The 15,159-nt window shown below is 44.9% G+C and overlaps 1 protein-coding gene across 2 annotated transcripts in view; it reads left to right on the plus strand.

Annotated features, from left to right (window-relative positions):
• The first annotated feature begins 11,666 nt into the window (after positions 1–11,666).
• LIN54 (lin-54 DREAM MuvB core complex component) overlaps positions 11,667–15,159 on the plus strand; it is a 70,868-nt gene continuing 67,375 nt past the window's right edge. The window contains exons 1-2 of one of the 2 annotated variants that reach the window (XM_068233621.1): positions 11,667–11,746; positions 12,876–13,485. In XM_068233621.1, coding sequence (XP_068089722.1) covers positions 12,889–13,485 — 597 coding nt within the window. In that variant the 5' untranslated portion in view covers positions 11,667–11,746; positions 12,876–12,888. Of the gene's footprint in view, positions 11,747–12,404; positions 12,419–12,875; positions 13,486–15,159 lie in introns of those variants that run through there. The other variant, XM_068233622.1, reaches the window with a different exon arrangement.

Consider the following 15,159-nt stretch of genomic DNA (forward strand, 5'->3'; position numbering starts at 1 on the left):
TTCCGCTTGATAGATGGGTTTGATAGATCATTTCCAACATGTCCGATATTCCTTCCGATCGTTTTTTGGGTTGATTTCTCATAGAAGTGAATGGAAAAAGATAAGAAAAACGAGCAGAAGATAAGAGAATTGAGCGGAGAATAGAGTGGAAAAAATGATCGGATTGAATATCGAGCGGAAAAACGTATCATGTGTACCCAGCATGAAGTCTGCATTCACAGTTACCTGTATAACAAGAATGCAACACAACAGAATAAAAACATCCCACTGCACATTATAGCCGTGTTACATTACATACAGTAGGTACAGTCAAGCATACAGACAATAAAAAGTATGCTTCCCTGTACCTGTTAACATGTGCGTTGAAGTGTAACACACCACATGCAGTGAGTTTCCATAACGCAGCACAATACCCCTCAATGCACCAAGTGCACTGTGAATGGCACATAGGTTGTCACATGTAGTGTGCTTTTCTGCATTATAAATACTGTGGGGTGCGAAAGTTTGGGCAACCTTGTTATTTGTCATGATTTTCCTGTATAAATCATTTGGTTATGATAAAAAATGTCAGTTTAATATATCATATAGGGGACACACACAGTGATATTTGAGAAGTGTAATGAAGTTTATTGGATGAACAGAAGGTATGCAATAATTGTTTAAACAAAATGAGGCAGGTGCATACATTTGGGCACCACAAAAAAGTGAAATGAAATCAATATTTAGTAGATCCTCCTTTTGCAGAACTTAAAGCCTCTAAATGCTTCCTGTAGGTTCCAATGAGAGTCTGGATTCTGGTTGAAGGTATTTTGGACCATTCCTCTTTACAAAACATCTGTAGTTCATTCAGGTTTGATAGCTTCCGAGCATGGACAGCTCTCTTTAACTCACACCACAGATTTTCAATTATATTCAGGTCTGGGGACTGAGATGTCCCTTGTACTTGTTCCTCTGCATGAATGCCTTAGTGGATTTTGAGCAGTGTTTAGGGTTGTTGTCTTGCTGAAAGATCCAGCCCTGGCGCAGCTTCAGCTTTGACATTGGTCTCCAGAATCTGCTGATACTGAGTGGAATCCATGCGTCCATGGGCGTCCGCACGTTAGGCAAAATAGGGCATTTGCCCTCCCCTGGCCGCCAGCTGCCCCCTCGGCCGCCCTGCTAGTGTCGGCAGCCAAGCGCTATTACATGTCCCTCCAGCGCTGGGTTTCTCCATGCTCGCACTACTTCCGAGTCCCGCCCCTACCCTCTGCGGTTTGTGAAGAGGAGATCAGAGGAGAGCGTGTCACGTGAGGAGGAGAAGGCAGGGAAGACAGCACTGCCAGCGCTGGGACGGGTATGTTACAGCAGCCCTGCTCTTTTGCCAGCTCTGCACAACAGGGGAGAAGGCAGCTACTTGTTTGCAGATTAGCTGCCTGTAAATATACACATAGGTTTACATTTGGGGCTGTCCTGAAGAGGAGTTTTGTGCATGTGTGCAGTCATGTGAAAGAAATCACAAAAAACTTTGCAGGCAGCGTCTGCTCTGTGTAATGTCAGGCTTGTCACAGGAAATGCCTGACACAGGCTGTCCGATCCTCAAGCTGATCTTCTCGTGCACAGGCTGCAGCTCAGCCTTCCCAACAGAATGCAGAAGAGACGGCATTTGAGGTTATAAATAAATACATTGAGGGAAGATGTAGGCTTTTCTTTTCTATCAGTGTTGTTATTGGGAGCACATTGTACAGGCAGGCAGAGTGTTTGCAGAGTAATTTGTGTAATGTACATTTAATAGTGCAGCTCAACTGTGACTGGCTTTTAATTGTATAAGAGCATAATGTTCCATCTTTCTTTGTTCACTCACTTCCTTCACCTTCTCTGACCACCCTCTGTCTTTTTCCACCCTCTCTCTTGCTCCCTGTCCACACTCTTCTGTTCTAACCCCCTCCTCTCCCTTACTTCTCTCGTTTTCTGTCCCTATTCCTACCTATCAACTTTTTTCTTTTGAAAACCCAAAAATTCCCTGTCACCCTCTTTCATTGTTTGTCTGGACACCCGTTTTATCTTTATCTGCCCAGTTTTACTCTAGCACTCTCTGTCCATCCTCACTATCTATGACCCTCTGTCCAAAATTTATCTCAATAAACCTGCTGTGTTCTCCCTCTCTTCTACCATAGTCATAGCCTAATGTCCTGTCATATTATTACTATGCATTTATATAGCACTGAGTACATAGCGCTGAGTTTGAAGAGTACATAGTCATGTCACTGGCTGTCCTCAGAGGAGCACACAATCTAATCCTACCATAGCCATTTTAAAGAGAAACTCCAACCAAGAATTGAACTTTATCCCAATCAGTAGCTGATACCCCCTTTTACATGAGAAATAGAATGATTTTCACAAACAGACCATCAGGGGGTGCTGTGTGACTAATTTTGTGCTGAAACCTGTTCACAGACAGGGAATGGCTGTTTAAATCTGTCTGTAACAGCCAGAGCAGCTAGAAACAGCTACATAACTTGCCCACAGTAACAATGTCACCATGTAATACATGTCAGAATGTGAATCTGGGAGAGGAAAGATTTTACAATGAGCAAACACTGACTAAATCATTTATACATAATTATTGTAAAAATGAAGCACTTTTTTTTATTAAATTATTTTCACTGGAGTTCCTCTTTAATGTCCTGACATATTATTATTATTATGTATTTATATAGCACTGACATCTTCTGCAGCACTTTACAGAGTACATAGTCCTGTCACTGACTGTCCTCAGAGGAGCTCACAATCTAATCCTACCATAGCCATTCTAATATCCTATCATATTATTATTATTATGTATTTATACAACACTGACATCTTCTGCAACACTGAGGGTCCCTGTCACTACCTAAACGGGGGGGTACCTGTCACTACCTAAACTGAGGGTCCCTGTCACTGTCTAAATTGAGGGGCACCTGTCACTACCTAAACTGGGGGCTCCTGTGTCGGAGACACTTGCAATCTAATTCTTACTATAGTCCTAGTCTAATGTCTCACCCTTCCTAAGTTCTTGTAAATTTGGCTCCAGCCGTGACCACACCCACATCTGGGTCCATGGCCACGCCCAATTTTTGGCGCAGTGCACTATGCGCGCCGCATGCCCCCTTCCTTTTTTGCCCCCCCCCCCCCCCCCCGGAAAAATGTTTGCGGACGCCCATGCATGCGTCCCTCAACATTGACAAGATTCCCAGTCCCTGCACTGGCCACACAGCCCCACAGCATGATGGAACCACCACCATATTTTACTGTAGGCAGCAGATGTTTTTCTTGGAATGCTGTGTTGTTTTTCCTTCATGCATAACATTGTTTTTCCTTCATGCATTGTTATGCCCAAATAACTAAATTTTTGTTTCCAAAATGAAGCTGGCTTGTCCAAATGTGCTTTAGCATACCTCATGCAGCTCTGTTTGTGCTGTGGGCATACAGCATCTCCTTGTGTAAAGTGCGCCAAATGGTTGAATGATGCACAGTGACTCCATCTGCAGCAAGATGATGTTGTAGGTCTTTGGTGCTGGTCTGTGGGTTGACTCTGACTGTTTTCACCATTTGTCGCTTTTGTCTATCCAAGATTTTTCTTGGTCTGCCACTTCAAACCTTAACTTGAACTGAGCCTGTGATCTTCCATTTCCTCAATATGTTCCTAACTGTGGAAAAAGACAGCTGAAATCTCTGAGACAGCTTTCTGTATCCTTCCCCTAAACCATGATGGTGAACAATCTTTGTCTTCAGGTCATTTGAAAGTTGTTTTGAGACCCCCATGTTGCTACTCTTCAGAGAGAATTAAAAGAGGAAGGAAACTTACAATTGACCCCCTTAAATACTTTCTCATAATTGGATTCACCTGTATATGTAGGTCAGGGGTCCCTGAGCTTACCAAGCCAAGTTGAGTTCCAATAATTAGTTTTAAAGGTTTTGGAATCAATAAAATGACAACAGTGCCCACATTTATGCATCAGCCTAATTTTATTTAAACAATTATTGCACACTTTCTGTAAATCCAATAAACTTATTAAAATGCAACATTTAAAAGGGATATTTGTCTTGGTGCTTTCCATAATTTTTTTTTCATACGTGTCTCTCGACTTTGGAGTTGGTTGGTATGGACCTAACAGGTCCTTTACCAACAACTTCAAGGGGAAATAAATATATCATTACACTTACCGATTATTTTTCAAAATGGGTTGCTGCCGATCCTTTCAAAACTAAAAATGCTGTGGGAGGTGACAACAAACCTCATAGATTTTTTTAATCGGCATGGGTGCCCTGAATGAATTCTGTTGGATCAAGGCCGGGAATTCGTCAATGACGTAAGTCATTCATTATTTAATTAATATGCAATATCATGTAAGGTCATGTTTTTGTTCTGGTAATGATGGTCACCAATAGCTAGACTCCAATTATATTTATCATTGGAATTCTGTATTCCTACCTCTTGTAAACTGAGTTTCTAGGTGTTATTCTGTTACAGTTGAATTTAAGTATCTGTAAAAGAAATAAAATTCAAAGAAGTATTTCAGCGGCCTACCATCCGCAAACAAATGAGCTGGATGAAAAAACTAACAGTACTATAAAAAGGTATGTTTGTGTTTTTGATTTGTTCTTTTAAATCAAGTTATCATTATTACAGAGTTTTTATTATTTCCATTTTTTTTCTCACAGGGCTTTAACCACTTGACCACTGCCCACTACCGATGGGCGTCGACAAAGTGGCACCCCCAGGACTGCCTAACACGGATCGGCGGCGGCATCTGGAGGACTAATTAGCTGGGGATCGCGTGCATAGATGCGCACGCATCCGCTGGCATTATGCTCTGCCCACCCACGACGTCAACCCGCAGCTATTTAGAAGCGCCAGCGGGTTGTTAACCCCCGATCTGCCGCATAGTAAGCGTATAATACGCTTTGTAAAGTATACAAACCGTATTATACAGGCTGTCTCCTGCCCTGGTGGTCTCAGTGATCGAGGGACCACCAGGGCAGGAGGCAGCCCCCCTAGTAAACACAGCAGAACACTGATCCTGCCCCCCCCCCCACAGCACCCCTCAGACCAGCCCCCCCAATCACCCCCTCAGACCCCTGTTTGCACCCAATCAGCCCCCTAATCACCCATCAATCACCCCCTATCACTGTCAACGCTATTTTTAAGATTAGGTCCTAAACTTCCCCCTGGGGGCTCCTGATCACCCCCTCCACACCCTCAGATCCTCCCCAGACTCCCGCGCCTGTGTACTGTATACATCTATTCTCCCCTGTAATCACCCACTGATCACCTGTAAATCACCCATCAATCACCCCCTGTTACTGCCAACCATCAGATCAGACCCTAATCTGCCCCTTGTGGGCACCTGATCATCCGTCCACACCCTCAGATCGCCCGCAGACCCGCCCTCAGATCACCTCCCAAGTGCATTGTTTACATCTGTTTTCCCCTCTAATCACCCACTGATCACCCCCTGTCACTGCTACCCATCAGATCAGACCCTAATCTGCCGCTTGCGGTACCCAATCACCCACCCACACCCTCAGACACCCCCCCCCCCCGATCACCTCGCCAGTGCATTGCTTGCATCTATTCTACCCTCTAATCACACCCTGATCACCTATCAATCACCCTGTCACCAACTGTCACTGCTACCCATCAGATCAGACAATAATCTGCCCCTTGCACGCACTTAAACACCCGCCCACACCCTCAGATTGCCCTTAAACCCCCCTGATCACCTCCCCAGTGCATTATTTACATCTGTTCTCCCCTCTAATCACCCACTAATCACCCATCAATCACCCCGTCACTGCTACCCATCAGATCAGACCCTCATCTGCCCCTTGCGGGCACCCAATCACCCGCCCACACCCTCAGACCCCCCTCCCCCCGATCACCTCGCCAGTGCATTGCTTGCATCTATTCTCCCCTCTAATCACACCCTGAGACACCCATCAATCACCTCCTGTCACTGCTACCCATCAGATCAGACCCTAATCTGCCCCTTGCGGGCACCCAAACACCCGCCCACACCCTCAGACCTCCCCCCCCCCCGATCACCTCCCCAGTGCATTATTTACATCTGTTCTTCCCTCTAATCACCCATCAATCACCCCGTCACTGCTACCCATCAGATCAGACCCTAATCAGCCCCTTGCGGATACCCAATTACCCTCCCACACCCTCAGATGGCCCTCAGACCCCCCCCCCCCCCCGATCACCTCCCCAGTGCATTGCTTGCATCTATTCCCCCCTCTAATCACACCCTGAGACACCCATCAATCACCTCCTGTCACCCCCTAGCACACCTACCCATCAGATCAGGCCCTAATTTGCCCCGTGTGGGCTCCTGATCACTCGGCCAAAATATCAGATTCCCCTCAAACCCCCTTCCGATCACCTCCCCAGTGCATTGATTGCAACTATTCTCCCCTCTAATCACCCCCTGAGACACCCATCAATCACCACCTGTCACCCCCTAGCACTCCTATTCATCAGATCAGGCGCTAATCTGCCCCCTGCGGGCTTCTGAACACCCGGCCAAACCCTCACCCGCCCCACCGCAGTGACAACATTTTTTTTTCTGATCACTGCTGGTCTCTACGACTTAATTGTGGCTGAGACCAACCGGTATGCCACACAATACGCAACCGCAAGTCTAGAAACCAAATGCCTCAAAATGACATGTGAAATCCTAAAGGTACTCATAGGACTTTGGGCCCCTTAGCGCACCTAGTCTGCAAAAAAGTGTCACACATGTGGTATTGCAGTACTCAGAAGTAGTATAATGTGTTTTGGGGTGTATTTTTACACATACCCATGCTGGGTGGGAGAAATATCTCTGTAAATGGACAATTGTGTGTAAAAAAAATAAAAAAAATTGTCATTTACAGAGATATTTCTCCCACTCAGCATGGGTATGTGTAAAAATGCACCCCAAAACACATTATACTACTTCTCCTGAGTACGGCGATATCACGTGTGACACTTTTTTGCAGCCTAGGTGCGCTAAGGGGCCCAACGTCCTATGAGTACCTTTAGGATTTCACAGGTCATTTTGAGGCATTTGGTTTCTAGACTACTCCTCACGGACTGTGACAAAAAATAAAATCTTCTATGAACTCACCATACTCCTAACGGAATACCTTGGGGTGTCTTCTTTCTAAAATGGGGTCACTTGTGGGGTTCCTATACTGCCCTGGCATTTTAGGGGCCCTAAACCGTGAGTAGTCTTGAAACCAAATGTCGCAAAATGACCTGTGAAATCCTAAAGGTACTCATAGGACGTTGGGCCCGTTAGCGCACCGAGGCTGCAAAAAAGTGCCACACGTGGTATCGCCATACTCAGGAGAAGTAGTATAATGTGTTTTGGGGTGCATTTTTACACGTACCCATGCTGGGTGGGAGAAAAATCTCTGTAAATTGACAATTGTGTGTAAAAAAAAAATCTCATTTACAGAGATATTTCTCCCACTCAGCATGGGTATGTGTAAAAATACACCCTAAAACACATTATACTACTTCTGAGTAAAGCAATACCACATGTGACACTTTTTTTCAGCCTAGGTGCGCTAAGGGGCACAAAGACCTATGAGCACCTTTAGGCTTTACGGGGGTGCTTACAATTTAGCACCCCCCCAAAATGCCAGGACAGTAAACACACCCCACAAATGACTCCATTTTGGAAAGTAGAACCCCCAAAGTTTTCAGAGAGGGGCATGGTGAGTCCGTGGCAGATTTCATTTTTTTGTCACAAGTTAGCAGAAATGGAATTTTTTTTTTATTTTTTGTCACAAAGTGTCATATTCCGCTAACTTGTGACAGAAAATAAATTCTTCTATGAACTCACCATGCCTCTTAGTGAATACTTTGGGATGTCTTCTTTCCAAAATGGGGTCATTTGGGGGTATTTATACTATCCTGGAATTCTAGCACCTCATGCTCAGAAAAAGTCAGAGATGCTTCAAAATGGAAAAATTACTTTTTGCACCATAGTTTGTAAACGCTATAACTTTTACCCAAACCAATAAATATACACTTATTGGATTTTTTTTTATCAAAGACATGTAGCACAATAAATTCGGACAAAAATGTATATAGAAATGTTACTTTATTTGAAAAATGTCAGCACAGAAAGTAAAAAAAAATCATTTTTTTGACAAAATTCATGTCTTTTTTGATGAATATAATAAAAACTAAAAATCACAGCAGCAATCAAATAGCACCAAAAGAAAGCTGTATTAGTGACAAGAAAAGGAGGTAAAATTCATTGCCGTCCTTAACCTCTTGCCGCCCGCGTCACGCCAATGGACGTGGCCGCGGTGGCAGCCCCAGGACCGCCTAACGCCGATTGGCGTAAAGTCCTGGGGCTCTGTTTTGCAGGAGATCGCGCGCATCTCCTGCTTGGGGGGCGGAGTTCCGCCCCGCCTTCAGTCTCCGGCGTGATCGCCGTCTATTTAGCCTGTGCAGCGCTGCGATCAGCAGCAGCGCTGCACTGGGGACAGCCGTGTGACACGGCTGTCCCCCTGGGGGACAAGAGAGCGATCGGCTCTCATAGGCAGAAGCCTATGACAGCCGATCGCCGTAATTGGCTGGCTGTGGGGAGGGAGGGAGGAAGGGATGGGGTTTAAAGAAACAGCCTTTAAAAAAAAAAAAAACACAAACGAAAATATTGATGGAAAAAAAAATAAACATGGGGGGAGCGATCAGACCCCACCAACAGGGAGCTCTGTTGGTGGGGAGAAAAGGGGGGGGGGATCACTTGTGTGCAGTGTTGTGCGGCCCTGCAGCTTGGCCTTAAAGCTGCAGTGGCCAATTTTACTCAAAATGGCCTGGTCACTAGGGGGGTTTAGCCCTGCAGTCCTCAAGAGTTTAAAGAGACCCAAAGACGAACTACCTACCAGTTTTATACATACCTGGAGCTTCCTCCAGCCCCATCAGTCTGGATGGCTCCCACGCCGCTGTCCTTCGCTGCCTCTGTCCGCCGGTACCGGGTCCCGTCTTTTCGGCCAGTCGACGCAAGCACAGTGCGCTCCCTCCGTACTGCGCAGGCGCATGCGTAAAGAACAGGAGGGAGCCCCTGTGCATGCGGAAGACTGGTCACGTCCGGCGGAAGTGACGGGACCCGGTACCGACGATAGAGGCAGCGGAGGACGGCGGCGTGGGAGCGATCCAGGCTTATGGGGCTGGAGGAAGCCCTAGGTATGTATGAAATCTTTTCCTATTTTTTAATAAGCTTCATCTCTGGTTCCCTTTAAGTGGTTAAAGGGATCAAAGCACTACTTTTTTTCCTGCAGTTTCTTCTGACTTCTAATTTATATGAGCTGCCATGTTCCCACCTCCTCTTCCAGCTGCATTTATTTAGCTGTTGCAGCTCTCAGCACGGAGATAGGCGGAAATAGCTGATCTCTGTCAGGTCCGCTCTACCTCGCAGGCACAGGAGACTTGCGCCTGCGCAGTAGAGCGGGCCAATAGCGATCGGCTATTTCCGCTTATCTCTGAGCGGAGAGTCAATACTGCGCCTGCGCTGGGAAAGTAAATATTTACATCCCTGCTGTTCGGGGAGCTTTATTGCCACTGCCGTGGGACGGAGGAGGACAGGGGAAGCCTCAACAGGATCCGGAGGCTTCCCCCACCCAATTTTATGGTGAAATGCTGCCCACTTTACGATTATTTTATGGTGAAATGCTGCCCACTTTGCGATTATTTTAAGGTGAAATGCTGCCCACTTTACGATTAGTTTATGGTGAAATGCTGCCCACTTTGCGATTATTGTATAGTGAAATGCTGCCCACTTTACGATTAGTATATGGTGAAATGCTGCCCACTTTACGATTATTTTATGGTGAAATGCTGCCCACTTTACGATTATTTTATGGTGAAATGCTGCCCACTTTACGATTATTTTATGGCGAAATGCTGCCCACTTTACGATTAGTTATGGTGAAATGCTGCCCACTTTACGATTAGTTATGGTGAAATGCTGCCCACTTTACGATTAATTTCTGGTGAAATGCTGCCCACTTTACGATTAATTTCTGGTGCATTACGATTATTTTATGGTGAAACGCTGCCCCCATTACAATTATTTTATAGTGAAACGCTGCCCTATTACAATTATTTGGTACCCCTGGGCATCCAAATTTTCGCAGGGGGGCCCAGTGATTTCTAGTTACGCCCCTGGCAGTAACAAGAAAAAAAATACATATATCCAGGCACATCGCCTCTAGCTAGGACATTAAATAAGTCATTAAGGACTTTTCTTGTTACTGACCCCTGTGGCTAGGGTCTAATCCAGTGCACTCCCGCCTTCCCCTGTATGTGTTTGTCAGCATGCACACAGCTTGTGCTGGTGTATGCGCATGGTGCACATGGATACATTAGGTTAGCTCCCTTGTGCGATTGGTAAGACGCACTATCTGTCCCAGGAGAGGACGTTAGGATGTGTGCTCCTAATCCATTGATAGGTTTGATGCAATGAATGTGTTTGCATGTCTGCACTATGCATGTTACAGGGCCAGAGTTAGGACACCTATGTTTACCTGGGTACTTCTACGCAGTATAGGTGACTAAGCATAAGAATGCATTCTTCTGTGAACTAAAACCCCGGCTTTTAACTTAGCTGTAGGGATAACAGTTGTGCCTGGATGAGTGAATCTGTGAATGCATTTGTTTGAACATTTGCATGTGAGAGTGCAAAGGGTTAATAGATTTCTGCTATACTGTACAGTGACTTTGTTTCAACTGACAATACAGCTCTTCTTCCGTATGCCAATATAGTAGAATCTCTTCATAGAAAACTCCAAGGGACCAGGAAAAGTAGTTCACTATATCAGAATTAGTCATACATTGTTCATTTATACAGATGCAGTTGCTGGGATCAGAGGACTGAGGTTTCTATATCCAGAGGTTTACTATAAGGAGATTCTACTGTACATTCTATTTTGTCGGTACATTGGAGTCACATTTAATTAAGAGAGATGGGGCTCAGGAGGCATGTCTCTTCATTGAATGTGCTACTCCGGTGTACCAACAAAATAGGATGTACAGTAGAATCTCGTTATAGTAAACCTCTGGATACAGTAACCTCAGTCCTCCAGTACCAGCAACTGCATCTGTATAAATGAACAATGTATGACTAATAAGGAACCAGATTCGTGACAATACAATATTCTCTCTACAGCGCTGTTTAATATGTCGGCGCTTTATAAATACTTCAATAAATTCTGATATAGTAAATCTGATGTTAAAATCTGGAGATCTTGATCTCTGTATGGTCACCATTGCTTGCTAGCTCTGTAATAGCTGTATGCATAAATCTAAAGATTGCAATCTGCCCTCATAATAATCCCTCTACACCTTACTTTAACCTAGCAAAACTCAAACCGGACAAAATGTTCTTTGCTTATAAAGCGCTTGGCATATTGGGTGATCGCACCGTCACAGCCACAACTTTCCCCCTTTTATTACACAGTTGGTTCGAGGCTAACGGTTGCCACTCTCAACACTTCTATTCTTCCATTCCTCCCGCCAACCGGGCCGCCCAACGTTGGAACGCAACATAGGAAGAGGAGGAGAATCGGCAACCCTCATCACACCACCCCAGCCAATCATCGGCCAGAGGAAGTCTCGTGAGAAGAGACTGGCCTCCAGGAAGTGGAAACTCAGGGAGGCGGTGCTTGAGTCCCGTGATCTGAGCAGAGCCCGGGAAGTCTTAGGCGGCTCGTAGCTCATCCACTGCAGGTTAGTCCTGCTGGGGGCAGCAAATCACTGACCGGAAGAATTAAAATAAAGTGGCTGCACAGTGAGGGGCGTGCATGCTAGAAGGGGCAGTACTGGAAGGGAAAGGGCAGTTCTAGAGTGAGGGGTGCACAGGCTGGGGGCAGCTATGGGATGGGGGTCTAATCTCTCAGGGCAGATATGAAAAGTCTGGGCTTCCTTCTGCATGAAACACGTTAACAATGGGACTGCAGAGTCAGTAGGGAAGATATTTCCAAAGTCAGGTGCAATGATAAAGGGAGTAGTTACCCATAGAAGCTAGCCAGTATCCTTGTTTTGTTTAAAATATGCAACATGATTAGTAAATCATGGCAACTACAACACTTTTTTTTACACTTGTCTTTTTAACCAGACCCATAATGTGGTCACACACCATACAATTTGCATGCAATCTGACTACAATTTGTATACAATCTTACCAACATCCATATAGTGTAACAGCACTTTGTGATTGATTGTACAGCAAGATTGCATGAAAATTGTATGGTGTGTGCCCACCTATGGACTTGGGACATTCATCATAAGTGAGCACAACTCAATAGATATATGGTGCATAGTTTTTGAATGCATGCATGGGGGCAGCTATGGAGTTTGTTTACATGCTGAGTATAAGTGGTGATCAACAGACACAGGCAGGTATGCAAAGAAAATAAAAAATATGTATCTATCCTCTTTGTTGCCAGTTGTGTTTTATTTGTATAAATACATTTACCATTTAGCAGTCAAGGGGTTTTTTTTTTTTGTTAAATCACAAGATTTCTAAACTCTGTAGTTTAAACTGCAAATTTGTAACAACTAACAATCTCATAAGCTGATGGCATATCATGCAATATAAAATAACCTTAGCAAATTGTAGCGTTCCCAAATACTGTTCATGAGTTCTCAGGTTTTTTTGCCTTTCTTCAACATGGATGGGGTAAAATTATAAGAAGCATACAGGTTTTGTTTCCAGACAGTTTTATTATTTTCAAACTTGTTACACTAAAGTAGCACCCCATTTTTAGTAAACTGTTCTAAAAGTAGGATCTTGTTTTTCAAGCGTGTGTTTCATTTGATAACTATTGTGTTACTAAAAGTTTTTTTCTTATCTCAGAATACTGAGAGGCATGGATGATGACAGCATTGAAGCTATTACAATTGCCTCTCCCATGGCTGAGGAGGTGCCTATGGAAACTGAGCTGGAAGAAATAGTGGAAGTGAACAGTAGTGGAGAATGTGTTGCTTCATCATTTTCCAATGAAACAAACCCAACCACTAGTAATACTGCTAGTCACTTGGCAGTAGTAAGCGTAGCTTCAAAACCAAGCCCAGGACCATCGGCTACAGCTATGAAAACTGTACTGCAGAGTGGTATACACAAGCTGGCGACAACATTGTCTGGCCAAGTGATTCTGAATAAGGCATCTGACATTACTTCTGGAAATAGATTTGTCAAGCAGGAAAAGCTGATTGTGACAACTCTGGGGAAGTCAAGCCATCCCATTGTACTAATACCATCAAATCAGATGTCAGGTGCACAAAAAGCTACTGCTCTTCAGCATGTAGATGCAAAGTGTGCAACACAGCAGATAAAATTTGTTACTATTGGAGGTCGTACTGAAGTCAAACCTATGCTGGGTATGTCATCATTAACCTCTGCTCAAATCATTGGTACCGCTGCCAAGTCTTCTGTTCTTCAGACGCAGCAAGTGCAAAATGTGCAGGTAGTGTTTTATGCTGATGTTTGTTAAAGTTAATTTTTTTTCTCTTTGTTCTATAGTTTACTTTTTTATGTGTTTTCTCTCCATATTTATTGTATAATTTTTCATCAGCAAACCAGCAAAAAAAAGTACTTACAGGACACCTGAACTGAGAACAGGAGGCTGACATATTTATTTCCTTTTAAACAATGAAGATTATCTGTCTGTCCTGCTGATCATCTACCTCTGAAGCTTGTATGCTGGGAATACACGGTACGTTTATTCCCGCTGAATCGAGCTGCTGATGGGGGCCGCTGATAAAATCCGACGTGCCCGATCACCCGCCGGATTGATTCCCCGCTCGATACCGCGGGCAGGACAGTAGAAAACGAGCAGAAGATAAGAACCGCGGGGACGAGCGGAAATCGATCCAGGCGCCCGCGGGGACGCACCGGAATCGAGCCAGCGGTCTTGATTTAGCGGGAATAAACGTACCGTGCATGCCCAGCATTAGACATAGACCTTGAGAAAGGGTGTATATCAGATGTCTCTGACTGAAGTCTGACTAGATTAGCTGCATGCTTGTGTCTGATGTGTCATTCAGACACTACTGGTGTATGAAAGATCAGCAGGACAGCCAGTGATCTGGTATTGTTTATAAAGAAATAAACATGGCAGCCTCTATATCCCTCTTGCTACAGGAGTCCTTTAACCTCCTGAGCGATAATCCCTAGCTGAGCTCGGGGTATATCGTGCAGGAGGATTTCTCAGGCCCTGGTGGGCCGATTTGCATAACTTTTTTTTTGTTACACGCAGCTAGCACTTTTCTAGCTGCGTGTAACTTCCGATCGCCGCCGCCGCTACCCGCCGTTCCGCGCAGCCCCCCCTCCCCAACCCCTTGTGCAGCCTGGCCAATCAGTGCCAGGCAGCGCTGAGGGGTGGATCGGAACTCCCTCTGACGTCCGTGACGTCATCCCGTTGCCATGGCGACCGGGGAAGCCCAGCAGGAAATCCCGTTCTGAACGGGGATTTCCTGTTTACTCTGATCGCCGAAGGCGATCAGAGTGGGTGGGGGGATGCTGCTGCGCTGCGGCTATCATGTAGCGAGCCCTGGGCTCGCTACATGATTTAAAAAATTAAAAAAAATAGTGCTGCGATATAATTGTATCGCCCAGAGGGTTAAGGAAAAAATTATAAAAGTAATATAGAAAATGATTAATTAACCCTGGTATGGATCATTGTAATCAAAACAGATTTTAAAGTAAACTTGAGCTGGCAGATTATTGAAAATAAATAAACGTACTACCTGATCTAGGGGGCTAGCTGGATCTATATATCTCTATCTATCTATCTATCTATCTATCTATCTATCTATCTATCTATATATACATACATACACACACATACTTTTTTTTTTTAAATGGCCATGACCCCAGTGTCATGAGTCTAGTATCAGCTCTGTGCTTCTCCGAGAGCACAGGGAGGAGGAGACAGGGAAGGGGTGTGCCTAATGCCAGAGGGGGCATTCTTTAGGAGTGCCTTTCCTGCCATGGATGCACCTTCCCCTCTTAGATTGCAGACAAAAACTGCTGTTGGTAGGATTTGGGGAAGGGGGGGAGCGGCACAGAGGAATGTGATTTAGAAGGAAACATGCTGCTGTGTCCCATTTGCCTCCTTTAAATCCATTTTAGGCACACT

This window comes from Hyperolius riggenbachi, chromosome 1 (assembly GCF_040937935.1).
Source record: "Hyperolius riggenbachi isolate aHypRig1 chromosome 1, aHypRig1.pri, whole genome shotgun sequence".
Classification (NCBI taxonomy): domain Eukaryota; kingdom Metazoa; phylum Chordata; class Amphibia; order Anura; family Hyperoliidae; genus Hyperolius; species Hyperolius riggenbachi.